At 32.9% G+C, this 20,069-nt stretch overlaps 2 protein-coding genes and 1 long non-coding RNA gene across 3 annotated transcripts; 2 read left to right on the plus strand and 1 right to left on the minus strand.

The window, feature by feature from the left end:
• Positions 1–1,565: 1,565 nt before the first annotated feature.
• On the minus strand, positions 1,566–3,065 carry LOC134256704 (uncharacterized). Its single transcript, XM_062739383.1, has one exon. The coding sequence runs from the start codon at positions 3,063–3,065 to the stop codon at positions 1,566–1,568; it is 1,500 nt and encodes a 499-aa protein (XP_062595367.1).
• A 7,759-nt stretch (positions 3,066–10,824) lies between these two features.
• On the plus strand, positions 10,825–15,053 carry LOC134256701 (uncharacterized). The gene is made up of 3 exons (XR_009989771.1): positions 10,825–10,901; positions 11,094–11,262; positions 15,002–15,053. It is a non-coding gene; the product is annotated as an uncharacterized LOC134256701 (long non-coding RNA).
• Positions 15,054–16,746: 1,693 nt separating this feature from the next.
• On the plus strand, positions 16,747–17,916 carry LOC134256703 (prostaglandin E2 receptor EP4 subtype-like). The gene is made up of 2 exons (XM_062739381.1): positions 16,747–17,532; positions 17,695–17,916. Exons 1-2 carry the CDS (start codon positions 16,777–16,779, stop codon positions 17,914–17,916), a joined length of 978 nt encoding a protein of 325 aa, XP_062595365.1. The 5' UTR covers positions 16,747–16,776.
• The last annotated feature ends 2,153 nt before the right edge of the window (positions 17,917–20,069 follow it).

Genomic DNA, 20,069 nt, shown 5'->3' on the forward strand with positions numbered 1-20,069 from the left:
AATGTAGAAGGAGTTCAGGGAAGACATGGATTTTTGCATAAAAAACGTCATTTTTCGACCCTCATTTGACCCCCCAGGGCAAAATCAAAATTCCAAAACATTTCTGCACATCTACATGACACCACCAACCATCTCCAAAAGATGATTAGGCTGCTGAGTAAAATGTAGAAGGAGTTCAGGGAAGACGGGGCTTTTTGCATTAAAAAAACGTCATTTTTCTACCCCCATTCGACTCCCGGGGGCAAAATCAAAATTTCAAAACCTTCCTACACATCTACATGACACCACCGACCATCTCCCAAAAGATGATTAGGCTGCTGAGTCCCCGGGGCAAAATCAAAATTCCGAAACCTTACTGCACATCTACCTGACACCACCAACTATATCCCAAAGGATGATTAGGTTGCTGAGTAAAATGTAGAAGGAGTTCAGGGAAGACAGGGCTTTTTTGCATTAAAAAAACGTCATTTTTCGACTACCCATTTGACCCCCCCCCCACGGGCAAAATCAAAATTCTGAAACCTTACTGCACATCTACCTGACACTATCAACTATATCCCAAAAGATGATTAGGTTGCTCAGTAAAATGTAGAAGGAGTTCAGGGAAGACATGGATTTTTGCATAAAAAACGTCATTTTTCGACCCTCATTTGACCCCCCAGGGCAAAATCAAATTTCCAAAACATTACTGCAAATCTACATGACACCACCAACCATCTCCAAAAGATGATTAGGCTGCTGAGTAAAATGTAGAAGGAGTTCAGGGAAGACGGGGCTTTTTGCATTAAAAAACGTCATTTTTCTACCCCCATTCGACTCCCGGGGGCAAAATCAAAATTTCAAAACCTTCCTGCACATCTACATGACACCACCGACCATCTCCCAAAAGATGATTAGGCTGCTGAGTAAAATGTGGATTGAAGATCAGGGAAGACGGGGCTTTTTGCATAAAAAAACGTCAATTTTCGACCCCCATTTGACCCCCCGGGGCAAAATCAAAATTCCGAAACCTTCCTTCACATCTACATGATACCACCAACCATCTCCCAAAAGATTATTAAGCTGCTGAGTAAAATGTAGAAGGAGTTTAGGGAAGACGGGTTTTTTTGCATAAAAACGTCATTTTTCGACTCCCATTCGACCCCCCGGAGCAAAATCAAAATTCCGAAACCTTACTGCACATCTACCTTACACCACCAACCATCTCCCAAAGGATGATTAAGCTACTGTGTAAAATGTAGGAGGAGGTCAGGGAAGAAAAGTGTGACGGACGGACATGAAAAACAACAATATACCCGAATTTTCTTTAGAAAGTGCGGGTATAATTATAATGATTATTTGGGAAATACAAAATAATATAATTATGTATATATTACAAATTCTGGAAATTCATATACTATTGATCACAACCAAACGCCGGAGATAGGTGAATATACTTGTGTGACTTATTAATCTTTGTTGTTATTTATTTCTCCATTAAGTTAACATTTATGTCTAACTAAGTGAGGTTGTTTGTTACACAAACTGATTAAGCATAAACATAAGACAGTAAATATAATATAGTATCATTTTTCTGTTTTCTGCAAATAATTGTACACAAGGATAGTAGAACTGTCTAATCCCCCAACCCAGAGATTGTGTTGGTCATCAATACAAAGAGCATGGGGGGATGGAGGAAATTGTTCTGATGTGAGTATAAAAGACAAGAACTGACCATTGATGTCCAGCAGGTCGACACTAAAGCAGTTCTTTATAAATGTGAAATAGTTATTACACACCAAAATGTTTCCCAGAACATCTGTACAGATTCCACAGGGAATAAATCCAGACTGAGGGTGGAGACCAGAGTAAGAGAAGCGATACGTTCCTGAGGCGGTCACCATCACAACCTTTCTGGCTTTCCAGTCAGATGTACAGATGTCACCATTGATGTTCTCTGTGATGAAATGTATACTTCTGTAGAGAGTTTTTCTTTTATCATCCCACTGTATGTCCTGTAACTTCGTTCTTTCTCTGTTGTATCTAGTTATTTTATTGCTTGACTTTTTTCTTTTTCGGAAACCAACTAATATGTGTCCATTTATAGGAGAGGAGAAGATGGCTCCAGGTTCCCAGCTCCCTGTTTCAATAAGTTTGTTGATGGACATGTCACTTTTTACTCTGTATACAGCGTTTTCATTCATATCTGTGTAAAGCAGTTCCTCCTCTGTTGTGACTGTGTGGATACCTTGGAAATCCAAAGTAGTGGTGGATATTTTTTGTAAGATGTTTCCTTCCATATCATACTGATTGATATTACCCCACCTTCCACTAGCCCAAAATTTGTTTGGAGGTAAGAGAGACAAATGAAAAGTTCCTTCTCTATGGATAGTTTTTTCACTTACTTTTGTGACAGAGGAAAGTTTAAACCTTTCTGATAAATCTAGTTCTATTTCACCAAACTGTTTGGCAATTTCTTCTTTATTTAGTGTACCTAATGTAAAAGTTGGAAGTTTGGGTTCAGATTTGCTAGGCATCTTAAGGGTAGCCAATGAAATATCTAAATGGAACTTCATGAGTTCAGTGTGTTTTATTGAAGACATTTTACTCTCATAATCTATAATCAGTTTTTCTAGGTAATTTATGTAGTCCTCTTTTTTCTTCTGTTGTTCATTCATTTCGGTTAGGACGGAGTTCTCTATTTCATCTAACTTTTTATTATTATCAGTAAGTATATTGTCAACAACCTCTTTCAGTTCATCTGCTCTATTTTTCATGGAAACTCTAAGTTTGACAATTTCTTTCTTGACATTTTTTCTCTTTTTCCCGATTACTAGTAATTCAACATTATCTCTAGCTTCAAGAATGTCTTTTTTCCAAACCTCAGTTATTGCCTTCTGACAATCCTGTAGAATATCATTGTAAATTGTTTCAAGGTCACTAATTTCATGATCACTGTGATGTTGGTCAACGCACGTAGAACAGATGGGATTATGACAATCATCACAAAAAAAATCTAAATCTCGTTTGGGGTGGATCCTGCATTTTTCTTTTCCTCTCGTGATAAAGGACAATCTCATGTCCATTGTTCTGTTCTTGATGGCGCTGTTTGCATTGGTCACAGATTCGCTGATGACAGGTGTTACAGTAAAACGCAGAAAAGTTCCTACAGGATTCCTTGTCACACTCGATACAGTGCTGGGCTGTATCTGGTTCTTGATCCATTGTTATTGATTAAAAAAGTCTAAAATATAATCAGAGTGCAGGTGAGGCACTTTTTTCATGGATAATAACAACTCGCATTTACTTTACATTTACGGAGAGGAGACTTATTTAGTTTATTACCTTTTTTGTGGTCTGCTAAATTATACCTTGCACAATAACTTTCTGTCATGATTGGTGTTGGTCATTTGCAATTATGTTCATTTAGGAATAACGCAGTACACTACCTGCTTCAAACAAAAACATTTAAATCTCTTTGTATTCTTTTCAAAGGAGTGGGATTTAATAAGAAATAAAATTGTGCTTCAATTATATGCGCAAATTAAAAAAAAAGATAAGGCAAGCACGAAATGGGAACAATGAGGTTAAACAATATTGGTTGGTTATTTGTGTACCGTTTAATGATTACAAGATCTTATCTGATTATGAGAAGATTTTAAATATTGATTGTCCTCATTTCATGTGTTGCTAAACAGTCTCATTGTCTGTCACAAAGCAAATATTTTGTTGCAGAAATTGTCTACTACTTAAAACTGAAACTTACATACCGGTAAACTTCATGTGATCAGAAACAAGACCAAAAAAAAAAAAAAAATTACTAAGACCCAAAAGGATATCTTATGGCAAAGATTGATTAAATATTCTCAAATGCAAGTCATATTCCAAGGTCAAAAGAACAAACAATCATGTTGTTACTCAAACAAAAACAAATTAGATTAAATCCATAAAATACAAAAGCCAATTCAACAACTACATGTATTCAAATGTTATACAGTCTAGTGTGTTTGTCTCACTGGTCTCTCTCAAAGCAAATACGTAACAGAAATTGCCTAAATAAAAATGAAAGTTAACAAAAGCTGATATTTAAACCATTTGTGACGAGAATGGAGACCAGGAAAAAACTTAAAGAACTTCGATCAGGTATATGGTATGACAGAACAATTCTCAGTAACAACGGACTCGTACTTTAATGTATTATTGCATGTGTGCTCTTGATCCATTCATATGAAGTAATCCTATGATAACGTATTACCAGATACAACTCAAAAAGTATTGATTAATGTTGTTTATCACATAAACTGTATGCTTTAGGATCCAGAAAGTCTTCACAAGGCAGTACTAAGTCAGACCGCCTACCACCTGATGTGTGGAGAATCTGAGGAAACACAGAAGTCATCACAGGACAGACCTCGTACACAGAAGTCATCGCAGGACAGACTTCTTACTGTAGATGTACCTCTGAGAAACTTTAACACAAGGCTACACAAACTAAAGATACTGTCACAGCACATCTGGTCTCAAGGTTCAGTATTGTGTAAAGGGAATCTGCAGACTAAGTCAGTTACATGCTTGTTCATTGCACTTAGATAGCATAACTTTATTCCAAAATGTAAGCTCCCAGGTGACCAATTAAGGTAGATCGCTGGTTTACTGTATGCCTGAAAACATAGGCTTAAAATTTGTCAGCTAACACCTCTCGTTTTAAATTTTTCCTTCTGAAATTTTTTTGAGATTCGTCTGAGTGGTTAAATTGTAATCGTAATTCAAATGCTCTAATGTTGATGAGAACAGGTGACGCTTTTTCAATTTAATATATAGTAAAATGCCCCTTTTCAGCCTGAATACGCATTTCAAAACAATGGTCATACGTAAAAACGAAGCAGACGAATTTTATATATCTCGATACAATGAATGTGAAGTTCATTTAGAATCGATCTATTAAAAAAAATTAATATGTGTTCTCGCTCAATTTCTTGCAAAAAACTTTTAAGTTTTCCAATTTTCGATCGAAAATATGATATTTTCTTCACGACGTTATATAACGTTGGTGCGACGTCATTATTTTCGTATGATTGCATGACAAAAAAAAATTGATTTAATCAACAATTCAGTCAAAATAAAACATGCAATCCGTGAATTCAATTTTTTCGGTATAATCATTGCCATTGTTTACTAACAGCATGGCACAATTTCAATGTCATGTGTTTTTTCTCTCATTGAACTCAAGGGCAGGAGTAGGGAAAAATTATAACAAACGTAAACTTGTAGATGAAAGGGGAAAAAAACATGTTAGGCCTACCGGATATAAGAACATTTTCAAACATATATGTTTGCGTATCATTTTCATTTATTGATAAAAATGTACCAGCTTTTAAAGCGGAAATAGTGCAACTGAATTAAAATGGCTTTACGGCCTACATTGTATACATTTATACTTCATAGAATAAATTTTGCCGAAATATGGCTGAAATATTGCCGATTCGGCGTTAAACAATATAAAATCAAACAATCAATAAATCATAGAATGAATTCATTTTGTCTATCACTGAATTAACAGACTTCTGTTTTCCCTCCAAATTGCCGTAAAGGCCATATCTTATCATTATTTTGTAGATATATAGAATACTATAGATAGCATACAGTTTACTATAGAAAACAGGTTACAATATTATATAAAACGTTTACTACTATATGCTCGAGCCCCCTCAGTGGAAACGCCTGTTACCCCCTCCTTTTTTTTTCTTTTGCTTGTCAAGGAAATTTTTGTTGTTAATAGGTTAATAGGACACTAACTGAAAAAAATATGGTTGTGCCCTCTAATTAATTTTGCTTCCTACGGGCCAGCAACTTTTGCCTTGACACCCCCCCCCCCCTCCACGCACACACACAAAACATCAATTGGAGTTGTATGTCGAATCGCTATTCATTGTCAATAATAAAAGAGTCCGAGTTAATAGATGACAATTTATAGGACGTAGATATTTTATTTGTAATATTTCATTTGTGAAATTTTATTTGGCGATGTTACCTAAATCAATAACGTCTCTCCTGTTGATTATCATATAGTTTACTGCCCCCCCCCCCTCCAAAAAAAACATCAGTAAGACAAATTTCGTGTACAAATGAAATATATCATATATTGTCTATTTCTTTCTCGTTTGAAAAATCTTATACTTGTACTTAGGTCATACAATATTATTGCACATAAGAATATTACCAATCGTAATATCGTAAAAGGCGTACATCATCACGAAGAAAATGGATAGTTACTTTGTATATCGATTTATCTAGAGATGATTGTTGTTTAAAAGAAACAAAAATAAAGTAGATTAGTATGTAGGCTTAATTAAACATTGTCAAACAAAACAAAATTCATAAAAGTGAACAAAAATACTAAACTGCAGGTCAGACATTCCGGCGGTGGATCTGTCTTTGTATTGTAGCAACAAAAAGGTAATGGTATTTTAGAAAGGTACGTACACACATGCAGAAGACAGCAGCGTTAAAAACTACTTGTAATGTAAAAGACCGCCTTGATCAAAACATCATTTATTTTCAATTACATACAAAAATATTTAAATACATTAAGCAAGCTTTATACATTTTATTTCACTTTTTACTGCAACTGCTGAAGATATATTTTGCTTGCTTATCTGAACGCGGTAAGCTTTTTACGTCAAATCCTATTGTGACGTCAGCAAACCCGCGATCTACCTTAATAGGATTTTCTGATTTTTTTCCAACATATGATGAAAACATGCCAAAACTAATTTTCTATCAGAGATCATTTATTGTTGTCAATAGAGTAAAATTTTTTTTTCCTCCGGTACTTTTTAAGAAATAAGTTGAAATAGAATCCAGGTGTTCTTTGCACTACCTTAAGTTTCATTTTATTGGCATCTTTTCAGCGTATCCATCTTCCATCTTTCGTGTTATTTAATTGGTCCTATTATTAATATCATTATCAATACATGAACTCTCTTGGATCAATTTTCATTGTATATTAGCATGGGAATTGAGCTGCAGCTGTTGCGGCAAAAACATAAATAACTTCAGCGGGTTATGCGGATTCTGCAATTGACTTCAACATTAATTCCAGTACTAACAAAAACATATACAGTTTATGTAGTTTATTTTGATATATGTATGAATAATGATATTAAGTTAATTAAGGATTGAGTAATCGGAATAAATGGACATTGAACGCGATGTTTATAAACTAAATAAATATTTGTCAATTAAGAGTTAACGAAAGAAATAAACAATAATTGATTTAATGACTTTATTAATTCAACATGTATAATTTAATGACAAAATGGTGTATGTTGTATGTTTTATATGGGTACAACCTTATTGATTTATTAGGTAATTTTGATGGTCAAAACTCGCAAATTATTGATTGTATTAATTATGAAGTAATAGATATCTGATAGTCTTACGTCATCATAACATCATTTGTCTATATAAAGCGAGTTATGTCCAAGACACGATGTAGTTACGATATCGGCATATTACTTTTTTAAATAGTTTTCTATGATATTTCTCTGTTCTCATGTGTTAATTACGATACTTTCTGCTTTAAGACTATTTCTTTACTGTCAATATCCTCGATATCGTGCCGATGTTGAATCATGGTTGTTCCAAGAATTGTGGTTTCCATCCTTAATATTGTGTGTTTAACAACTATTACTTAAAACTTTCTTTATATAACTTTCCCTGTAGTGTCGATATCGTCGATATCGACGATATCGCTTCGATATCAAATCATGTTTGCTCAGCCCTTGGTAAATACCTGCCCTGTTACTTTGATTGTGATTATGTTTAATTACTTTATTTTTACGAAGATTCTACCTCCCATCGATATCGTCGATATCGACGATATCGTATCGATATCGAATCATGATTGTTAAAATCATATTACTTTAACAATCTTTATTTTTACATAACTTCTGTGTTTCATAAGTTTACCTTTCTGTCGATATCGACGATATCTATCGATATCGAATCATGATTGTTTAAACATTTACAAGAATTGTTACCCTAACCCAACATCTCACTTTAAATCTAAGCTAAAACAATAACAACCCTTATACTTTCTTAATCATAATTTATTTTCATATTCATGCCAATAATGAATCAATTTTGACTTCAATTTGACTTTGTAAAATCATGTTATACCTCATTGTGAAAATGAATTGTGCAAACAGGATCGATGTCGATACGATATCGTCATGATATTGTCGATATCGACGACATCGACATTATATAGAGTCTCAAATATGATACCAAGTATTTCCAATTAATAGTGCTGATCACGATCGATATCGATACGATATCGACATAATATTGTCGATATCGTCGATATCAACATCGAATTCGTTCTGGGACATGTATGGATAAAGTGACCTAAGTAAATTTGGGGAACGACTCCGTATACTTCGGTTATAAGACGGTACCAAGTCTATGTATACAAAACCAATGAGGGAACCAAGTTACTGTTAGTATTAGGAAAGTCCTGGATTGACCATCGGTTGGTCACCTTTTTGTTAACCAAATAACGTTGTACCAACCAAGTAATAGTGTACCATTTTGTGTGTTTACGAGTGAACCATTTTATCTTCACAATAAATGTAACAAACTTTAAACAAGTTTTATTCCTAACTATTTAGATACAAACATTATTAAAGTGGTCATTAGGTTAGCCCATTGAGTGTCCAAAAGTTGGTCATTACGTCAACCAAATAAGTGACCAAAAGTTAGTCATTACCTTAACCAAATAAGTGACCAAAAGTTAGTCATTACCTCAACCAAATAAGTGACCAAAAGTTGGTCATAACCTCAACCAACTAAGTGACTAAAATTGGTCAAACTGTTTCCAACGGAACCATCAAATCTCGACCAGTAGCCAGAAAACTAATAGCGGCCCACGAGATAATTATAACTTACACGATACCCTCTGTTTCGTTACAATATCATTGCCCAAGAAATCTAAACAGGCGGCTTGCTTAGCGGCGATTATTTTTTGATTAATAACCATGTTTTCTTTTAAATAAAGAAAGATTTATATTCAAATTTCATTTTCATTTATATTTACGATTTATATTTAATGGATGAAAATATTTAAATTCTTTGTAAACATAAGTGGCAGGGATTTTTTTTATCCACAAAATCGTGTTTTTAGAAAACACACTCAGACATAAGCATTTTTTTCAAGAAATTTCGAGAATATTCAAACAATAAATATAAAAAAAAATTTTAAGAGATACAAACTCAAATGTAAAAACAATTACTTGTTTCATAATTAAAGTCTTTGAAAGGGTTGTACCTACATGTATCTCTATATGCTGGATTAAGATAAGAAATAAATATGCACATAAGGCATCCTAAATTATCAACCAAAAACTATTAGAATTTTTTACGAACAATTTCTAAAACAAGACAAGCTATTACAAACAAGTTACTGAAACAAGTATATAAAAGGTCTCGCTCAAATTCATCATTTCACAAGTTTCATTGTCGATAAAATGATAATGTCATCAAATACAATGTATCATTAAGTCAGTTTCGTTCTAGTATCTACTTTATATGCTACAATTTTAAACCTATAAATTTTAGATAGGAAATGGGAAAAAATCCTGAAAAATATCCTGTTTTTAGCCTTCTGATATATCTTATATCTGTTGTTGATTCATTTTTTTTTTTTGAATATTTTATTAATTATACTTTCATGTTCTCATTTCATAATATTACTTATTTTATATGAACCGAGATGAAAAGGGAAGGAAAAACTTATTTAATGTTATTTTCTGAGATAACGTCGACGTTTCAGTTGTAACTTATCATTTAAATTGCGTATATTTTAAATCTCGTATGCCACATGTTACTAAAACGACTTTAGTCAATGACATACATCTAAGCCTATTTTTTGTCAAAAATGGTATCACGGTGTTTGGTTGCACTAAAATTACTTAATTTGAGACTCCCGAAACAGCCCCCTAAGCATATGTTTGCAGTATAGATGACACAAGCTACTGGCGATAAATATATAAAAGACGTTTTTCCTAAGTGTAATTTGTTGTTTTCAAGGAACCTCGGAAGCTACGCATTCGTTAAAGACTACTTGAACCTTCATTGGTACGTATGTTTGTTACTTAGAAGCATTGAAATCTTATAAAGAATAAAATCGGAATGCTCACTGATCCTTCGGATAGATATAGGATTTTTTAAAAATGTTTAGGTGTTCTCAAGCAACGTGTCTTCATATATATATATAAATAACTAAGAAAAATTCTAATTAATTTTTACAGATTATATTATGATTTCATTTCCTCATACGCTATATACAAGATTTTCGTACGCTTTGACCTCGTTCTGGATTTTCTGTTTGGAATCTGTAGGTCGTTATTCAAATTATCATTGATTAATCATCGACTCCCTTTAGCAACACAATACAATTTAACCCATGAATCAATTCGATGTGTTTTTTTGTATTATAATTATAATCATCATTCTGCTTTTAATCCATTACCCGTCAATGGATACAGGCCTTTTTCACTAACGTTTAAATCATAAACTTTTAAAAGTATGATTATATATTAGATCATGTAGTATTTTAATTTCAGAAAATTGAACAGATATTTAATTCACTTAGTTTTCTCAGTTTGTCAAATTGGTTGCAAAATCTATGAATTATTTGATTTTGTGAAAACTTGATCACAAGGAATCAAACGATCAAGGACTCTTTGTTTGTCATTTATTTGTAGTGAATTATAAAGAATAGGAATATGATTCTGTTGAATTATGAGCTATTTTTCGGACTTCTAAAACAATCTTTTCATACCATAGATTTAACAGATTTAAATCCAAAAACATAGAGATGAAAGCCTTCCTCTTGATTCTGCTGTGTGTCTTTTTTATTGGTTCGTATGTTATATCTTAATCTATGATGCAATACGTCTAAATCAATAATATTTGTTTTCTTTTATGCAATAATTAAAACAATCTAATTTTATAATAAAGAGAAAAGTTAATGAAAAAAATAAAAGGTTTCCACTCCAACACTCCAACATTTTTATTATAGATAAAAATAAAAGCATTTGAATATTTTTTAGCCTCTGTGGAAGTTGTCATGGCGGGACATGGTTGCTATGGTCCTTTATATCACAGCGACAGAGATTGCAGTGATTATTGCAAGGCTAACCTCGGTAAAAGTGGCGGATTCTGCAATTCGAGAAAATATTGGTTCGTGTGCTATTGTATTCCGTAAAGAGAACTGGAAAGGTAAAATGCAAATACGTTTACAGGGTAAATGAGTTAGATATCTTTTCTTTTTAATTTCTATGTCTGATTATATTATTAACAAGAAACCCTTTAACTATTACGTGTTCATGAGTTACTTTGGCCATTATGTCGTTTCCCCTATATTCCAATGAAAATATTTCATCCTTAAAAAGATATGCTTTAACCGAAGGTAATTCAGTATTGATATATCTAGCACGACCTTTGTTTTACGGAGAAAAAGTGAATTTTTCCTTCTGAAAATTCAATGTAAAAATTTATACCCGATTTAAGTCCCTACGTAACTCAAGGGTCAATAATCTCAATCCACATAAGCTAGGAATGTTTGCATGACAATATGATTTAGTGTTATTCCGTAAAGGGAAATGGGTAAAGTTTCAGCTAAATCTTTACAATACTAAACTAATATATTTCGAATGATAATTAAAACTTTGAATATCAGTTGTCGAGATATTCGAATAATTTAGAACTCCAAACCTTTGCTGCAAACAAGACCCATAGGAAATTTTGTTTATATAGATTAAATATACTAATTAGTATTGCTGATATATGTTCGTTCAAACAGATATTATCAACGAGAGGTACATTTTTTTCGTTGTACTGTGAGCAATGAGCTTAGCAAATGATACCCCCTACCCCCAGCCTCTCATACGATTATAATAACAAAGTCGCTTTTTTGCTCTTGGAGACTGGAAATAAGTGTGAGATCAAAAAGTGAAATAGGAGGTGCACAATGACATCATGTAAAAAAAAATTGTGAAAGTATAATTAAATTTTATTCAGTCGTATAGGAGAAGTTGCGAATAAATTTTCAATACTACAGAAAGAATGGCAGAGTCAATGTTTTGCTCTGGAAAACCCAAAAAAAGCAGCTAGGATAAGGCTGTCCGTAAAATATCAAACTGTTCAAATTGTAATAACTTCTCTGTACTACCATATATGACCCTCTGTTTAAAGTGGACTGGTACAAGTTATTCACTAGGAGAAATTGAAGATATACTGTGTGAATCTACAAGAAAAGTATGTCTTTTAACTGAATTTTGCTGTGGGATTTTGTGTAATTTATCCATTTTTGTATAAATCGCGATAAAGAGTAGAAAATACCCCTTATGTTGAAAAATTGAATTTCTCGTAAAATATTTTCTTAGCGAGTAAAAATTAAACCTGCCCCCAGCACTTTCTATGTCCCAGAGATCACGATGAATTGATCTATGTAACAAACTTTGCACAATATTTATACCCTTCGCTTAAAAAACGGGAGGGTATATTGTATTCGGTATGTCCGTCCGTTCGTCCGTCTTGTCCGTCCGTCTGTTACGCTTTGGTCTGCCTATCTCTTATCTGCTACTCCTCTCATAATATTGAATGATATTTGATGAAACTTTAAAAGAATCTTTATTACATATTGCCATTGTGCATGTTCTATTTTACTTTTTGATCTGACACATATTTTGGGCTTTCCAAACAAAACATGGACACTCCCATATTCATATGGGAGGTGGTGGTATCATTTAATGAGATCATTGCTCACAGTATCTCTAGTTTTGTTTTGCACTTGTGCCGAAGCGTTTTTTGCAACAATTAGGAATATAATAAACCTACGTCATGTGATCATCAAAGTCATCTGACATCACAAAATACTAAAAAAAAAGAACCTGATTAAATTATTATCTGAAGTTGATTGCAATTTCAAACAAGGATTACATATTAAAATTAAAATCTAGCTCAATTAAAATGTATATTTTTAGGCATTTTAAGCTTACGGATATTCTTATCGTAACTCAGATCAACAAGTAAAATAGGAGGTACACAAAAGCGTTATATAACGAAGATTTTGTGAAAGTCTCTTCAAATTTCATTCAGCGGTAGAAGAGGAGTTTTAGATAAGATTTGGGTACCCCAAAGCTTAACAGACAGACGGACGGACGTACAGCTAGACGGACAGACAGAGGGACGGACATAGTGATTACTATATACCCTCCCGTTTTTCAAGCGTGGGTTTAAAAAGGTTGTTAATTCTAAATGCATTTAGTCAATTTATATTGTATTGCTGAATCAGTTTGTTATACATTGTAAACATGATATAAACATTATTTACACCATGAAAAATTCTAAGCTCTGTATCTCATTTCTAAATCAACAAATGATCCTCAAATGTTTTGCTGATCATTAAAATTGCCTTACTGAAGAGTTGTAAACATTATAATAGATAAAAATAAAGTTCAGTTGAAACTGTGTCCATACCCCTTTAAAATCTGTTCCTTAAAAGATTGATTTAATTTCATGCACGTTTCCATATTAAACTCTAATACCCTACTGTAGCAATCCCTACTTCCGAGGAACATGATTTTAAAAGAGTATTCCTGTACTAACAGGGACAGGGTATTTTGTAATAAATACGTATGCTTCAAGCGAAATTATTTGTATATACTTTTGAATCTGATGGCACAAATATTAAATCTCTAAAATATTAAAAACTATTTAAACATTCTATGTCGTGCAAAACTGCAGATTACTGTTTTTTTTATCTTGGTCAACATCGTTGCATATCTAAACATTCTTTAAATTTACTTTAAAAGAAAGGATATTACTTAAAACTTTAAATGAAGAATGAAACATTAAGTGTGTATTATCTTTTTCCTTAACTGTAATATAAAGGCATACATGAATTTGTTAATGTAACGAAATATAATGTAACGAAATTTGGGCAAAGGCTGTTGTATCATGTTTCGTCTTTATTTCACTAATCGCAATCCTGTTCTTTTAGGGAAGAAGGTTTTAAAAATTTTTGTTTTTCACCTGTGCCTCCGACTTAGAAATGACTGCATATTAGGATGATTTCATATCAATATAAATGATCATGATTAATCACGAATATGTTCCATGTCCCATCCTTATGCTCACCCCGGGGGAATAAATTGATAAAATTTGAATATACGTAGCTTGTGAATCGATATAATTAATGCCTTGTGGTTTAAAATGAAACTTGAATTTTTCTATATTTTCTGAAAACTGCAAAACCTTATTGTGGCCTCAATTTATCCTAATAAGAGAGGTGATGAGATGAACAGAATTCAATCGAAACTACATAGATACGGAAGCTTGCTTATATCAAATTAACGTGAATCCTTAAAAAAATATTTTTTAATGTGTTTTAAACTTTGATCTGTTGTGAAACCACACTCACAAAAGAGGACATTAAATGTTCAAGCTTAAATCGTCACTACGGAAGGAATTTCTATAATACATTATATCATTAATGAACGATTTGTTTTTGGGGGAAAATAAAAAAAAAACGTTACCACTATTTTTCAATATTCTTTAACTCCCTTTGATAGATTACGCATCCTTTTATTTGAACAATATTAAACGCATGTATCAACAACAATGCTTCATGACAAATTGGTATCATAATGGTATTTGCTCAGTTCTTCTACTGAAGAAATTGAACATGATAAAAGTATTAAAATGGAGGACCGAGGTAATCTTGAATAAAATTCAATCCAAATAGGTCAATTGCTCTTTCAGGTCAGCAAAAATAAATATTTTTTGGTGTATTTTTTTGAAATGTCAAAGTTATAGAAAAATGAAAACTTGGGTCTACTTTATATCTTTTTCAGCATATGTCAGATAATGCATGTAGTTCTGTTATTCTGATACTAAGGATAGGGAGGAGAGAGAAATTTGTTTTTTTATTTAAACATGTTTGCTTATATTTCAGACAAATTCAGGCAAAACTGGATTCACGGTGTTGTAACGAATTGCAAATAAAGGGTTTAAAATATTAATAGTTATTTTCGTAAATTACCAGTATTAAGTATTAAAGGGTGATATGTTACACGGTATAGATAGATTCGGGAAATAACCAATGAACCTACTTTTTTTATATCTACATACAGCGAAATTTTCTTTAAAAAATCCATAGGAAGTCTTAAACATTCAATATCTTATGACGGTTGCAATCATCGACGATAGAATACACAGTAGGAACTATACATGTATACATTTTTAATACACAAGGAACATCAAAATATATATTGCTTTGGCTAAATTTGATAAAGAAAATTTATCCTTATACGTAAATTATCAATAAAATTTAACAATGGTACGTTTAAGATTTATTTTTCAATTTTCCCTAGCAAAACCCAATTGCATTTTATACTCTCGGAAATTCCATGGGTACTGGTTGTGCTCCATTATTAACAGACCTATCTTTGTATTCATATGGAACAGGATTTATGACAAAAAATTTAAACTGAAATAAAGTCGATCGACTCTTGCTGTGGTCTATTCAAAATTTAGATATATCGATCAATTAACATTGTTCATTTCCACCACTACATTGATTCGATATATCCTTTTGAACTTGAAATTTAAGATACCAGCGAGTCTGACACATCCGCTTCATATTAGGATATTTTACTCAAAAGAATGTTCATGGTAACGTTATAAGGAAAACTTAATTTTTTCTTCATAACATATTTAAAATCTAAAATTTTAAAACATTAAAAAAACACTATTACTACATTAAAAATAAAATAGTTTTTAAAATCAGTTACCTGTTTATAAAATTGCAATTAGATTTTTTTAAACCCTTGATTCCTTAATTTTGTTAAATTGTATTAATCATGTGGAAATAGCTGCTTTGAAAGAGTTCTTATTCTTCATTTTACTGTGATGCGCGAATTATTGTGCATTGACCCCCTTTAGAGGATTTTGATTTTAATATTCATTACCTAGGAATAGTGAGGCACGTACTGTAAGATTTCATTATACTTGAACAGTTTGACCGTAGCAATATATACATGGGACATTATTTTTCACGATGAAGTGTGGAAAATCTAAAATATTCTAACTTGTACATTCAATTAAACAAAACAAATCAATATCATAGGAAACACAAGCTCTAATGCACATAAGGTGGGATAAGGTGCCATGGAGGAGTGAAAATTCCTTGTCGATAGGTCACTTCCACCAAGTGCTCCTTGTCATGATCAGGAAAATGGCTTTGTAACTGGATTACCATTACCCTATTCTTTTTCTAGTAAAATATATAAATATGAAATAAATGTTTCAGTCTCTGTGGTATCAATGCGTGATCACATGAGGAGATTCTGAATGTATTCTTTGTTGTGGTGAATCCCGTACAAACTGAATGCATTCATTCTTCTCTACTCTGCTTTGTTTATAAAGTAAACAAAGTCTTATTTATTTGCTTTGATAAAATTGATTCATTGCACAGAGAATGTGTTTCCGATATTCCTTTTTTTGTGATGGAAAATCCCGGTTAGTGTAGATTCATTTTTTAAGCCCTTCTTCGTTAAGACATACTAGTTCATGTATAGTATCATCGCATTATATATAAAATTCCTGTTGCAGTAAAATAAGAATTAGAACAGGAAGAAAAAATCAAGCACTTTTTAAAAAAAATATATGTATATAAGGATCCATCAAGTCCACAAAAAATTAAGAAGACAACTAGGTAACGAGATAACGATGACTGAATTATCAGCAATGATACAATACGACCAGACGACACCCAAATCGGAACAAGAATGGCCCTCGATGGTCCCACCGACTCTTTTGTTTGTCTTTGGAACATCGGGAAACATGTTGGCTTTGGTTATTCTCTGCTGTTCTACAAAAACACACAAATGGCGACCGTTCTACCGCTTCGTGTGTGGACTTGCCATCACAGATGGAGGCGGGGTGCTACTTTCCCATCCAATCGTCATGGTGCGATATGGTTCCTATTTCGAATTTACCTATCCTGAGCGATTGTGCGACTACATGGCATTTATATTCATGTTTACTATCCTGGCCTCGGCACTTATTGTCTGTGCCATGTCTTTTGACCGTTTTATAGCAATTCTGTATCCCCACGTTTATAACTCCCCGACCAAAAACAGGAAAGCTGTTTTAACTCTGGCAGGAATTTGGATTTTCTCTGCCTTTATGTCCAGCCTCCATTTGATGGTCGGTCAGAAAAGCCAGAATTTTTTCCCGGGTTCTTGGTGTTTTATGGATTTTTCAGATTCTGCCACATGGAGTAGGATCCTGGCAATGTTGTATTCCCTGACAGGCATTCTGATCCTCGCCACCACCGCCGTACTGAACACCGTGGTGATTGTCCGGGTCTGTTACGATAGCCAACAGAAGAAGAAAAACATAACAAAGAAGAAGAATATCCACATCATTGTCTTCCTCTTCCTAATCGTGGTCTTGTTTTCTTCCTGTATTTCATCACTTTTAGTAAGTATTGAATTATCCTTAAGTTGATGGTAGACATTTTATAAAATTTTAGAATGCTAATGGTTAATTGAAAGGCTGAGCTACGATGAGAGTATTAGCAATAAATAGTATCTCTGTACCGAGTGTATAAAACTAAGATGCTTATTTTTATGTTCTCAACAGATTAATATATTTGGCCATGCAGTTGGGACCATTTCGGGAAATGGAGAGTTTGAACTTTATTCGATTCGTCTTTCCATTTTGAATTCAATCATTGATCCTTGGATCTACATTTTATTTCGGAAGGATACATTCGATTTTTTCAAGCGAAGAGTCGTTAGTTTTGGATTTATTTCAGTATCAAGCTCTAGATCTACCTCTGGCACTCAAACCTCCAAAAATTAAAGCCCTTCTAGCGATCCGTATGCTGGAAATGGTCAATCTAGCTTGACTGGAACAACGAATTAGAAAATTCATTAGTACAATTCTTACGAGACTTAAAAACGGTGGCTGCTTAAGTTGAAAAACACAAATCTAGACAAAGAACAAAAACATACTTCTTCTGTTGTAAAGACAATTATGGTATAACCTGTATGTAAATACATGATATCTGAAATTTTTAATAAATAATATATAGCTATATATATCTGTATAAAACATCATATTTTTCTTACTTAACATATAAAAATAAAATCATTTTTGAAATACCATGGGCATTCCAATATTTGCCTTGCGTCTGACACATATTTGGATATTCTACTGACTATAGACGACAAAGACCAACTAGCATGTAAATTAGACGATAAACAAGGCGTTCCTTATTTATATAGTAATAATCTAACATCACCTGCAAAATGATTTTATGTCTCCCCATGAAATTCGCTACTGAATACCATGCTTAGAATAAGATCAATTTTCAAATCGAAACTGATGCTACAGGGATTTCGACAACCTAGTTTAAAGTCAGCATATTGTTAGTTCTATAGTTTTATAAAGGCCTTTTTAGCAAAAATAACCTGTCACAGGGTTGTATTTTAGCCAACTGTTTTAGCTCACCTGAGCCGAAAAAACATTATGTTCATCAATCAATTGACGACCGGATGTTGACAGTACTTATTAAGTATTTTTTTTCGAGGAACATATCATGAGAGACAAAAATACAAGAATGTATAGATCAAATCATTGAATAATAATTTCATTTAGGACTATTCACTTCCTCAAATCCCAAATATAGAGTCACGTCCAGTTTACCATAGTAAACATTTTATTATTATCAATTTCTAAAGGGATTTATGCGGAAATGTCAATATTCGTCCATACAATCAAAGTTTGACGGAGAAATATATAATTATTTTTAAAACGGGGGGGGGGGGGAGAGAGAGAGAGAGAGAGAGAGAGAGAGAGAGAGAGAGAGGGGGGGGGGGGGGAGGGGGTTATCTGCATACTTCAAAGCACTGAATATACGGCGGGTATGAGTGGGCAGCAGGGGATGCTCACTCCTCCATGGCATCTGATCCCACCTCTGATGTTTTAGAGGTCAATGTTTATTCTGCTCCCATTTTGTATTGTTTTATGGACTTTGATATTGAATACTATTCGTTATCTCCATATCCTTCATTCATATACCATGTTATCATATGTTTAATTTGAAGTCAGGATAATGAAGTAAGTTTAAAATTTCCATGATGTCTACATTAAATGATGTACGAGGGTTACGTTATTATTTTGAGCAAAAGTCACCGAGCGCAGGTCTGCTAAAGATCAATATTTTGATATGAAGTATAGAATAATAATATCATTGAAATATGTAAATATTGTCCTTTAGCAGACCTGTGACCTCAATATTTTGGAGCAAAAGCTGTATATTTTTTCTCTCTGAAAATTAATACAAAATCCCAACACAGTCAGGTGAAGTTTGTGACGTTTAAAAAACAAAAATTGTCCATAAACTACTTAATTTAAACTATAATATATTTTTTTCATTTAAATTCCTCATACAATATATACAGTTTAGCTTATTGCAAGAACTTTTCAAATTATGACTTTTCTGTAGACAAAAATGTGCAATATACCGAAGAATAATCTTGAAAAAAAATCTTGAGGCTCCTTTCTTTACTTTATTTGGTGATTGATCGTTCCGTGTTTTGAAGCTTATTGAATGAAATTTGATTTGTTGTTCTGTTTTTCTATCAAGTGTTAATTTAGTCATTCATCAAAGTTTGATTTTTTTTAACTCGGCTTATTTGTCTTTTTCGGATTTTTAGGATAGATAAAAAAAATTTGGTAGGGCCTCCCCTTTTCCTTTCCTGCTGACAGACTGTTACACTAGCTAAACTAAACACATTGGTAACATATCACTTACTAGAAGATATTAAAATCGTAAGCTTCATCACATCGACATACCGATAAGAATGGAAATAACCAATGTCAATTATTAATACATCGTCAATACATCTAAATGTCGAGATGAAGACAACAGAAAGTGTTTTCTTCTTTTCCCGTATAAGTTTTGAAGAAAGTCTGTTTCATTGGCATGAAGTAATAGAACTGCTGATAAC

This window comes from Saccostrea cucullata, unplaced genomic scaffold (assembly GCF_032062105.1).
Source record: "Saccostrea cucullata isolate Sc308-1 unplaced genomic scaffold, CSIRO_AGI_Scuc_v1 ctg2605, whole genome shotgun sequence".
Lineage (NCBI taxonomy): Eukaryota > Metazoa > Mollusca > Bivalvia > Ostreida > Ostreidae > Saccostrea > Saccostrea cuccullata.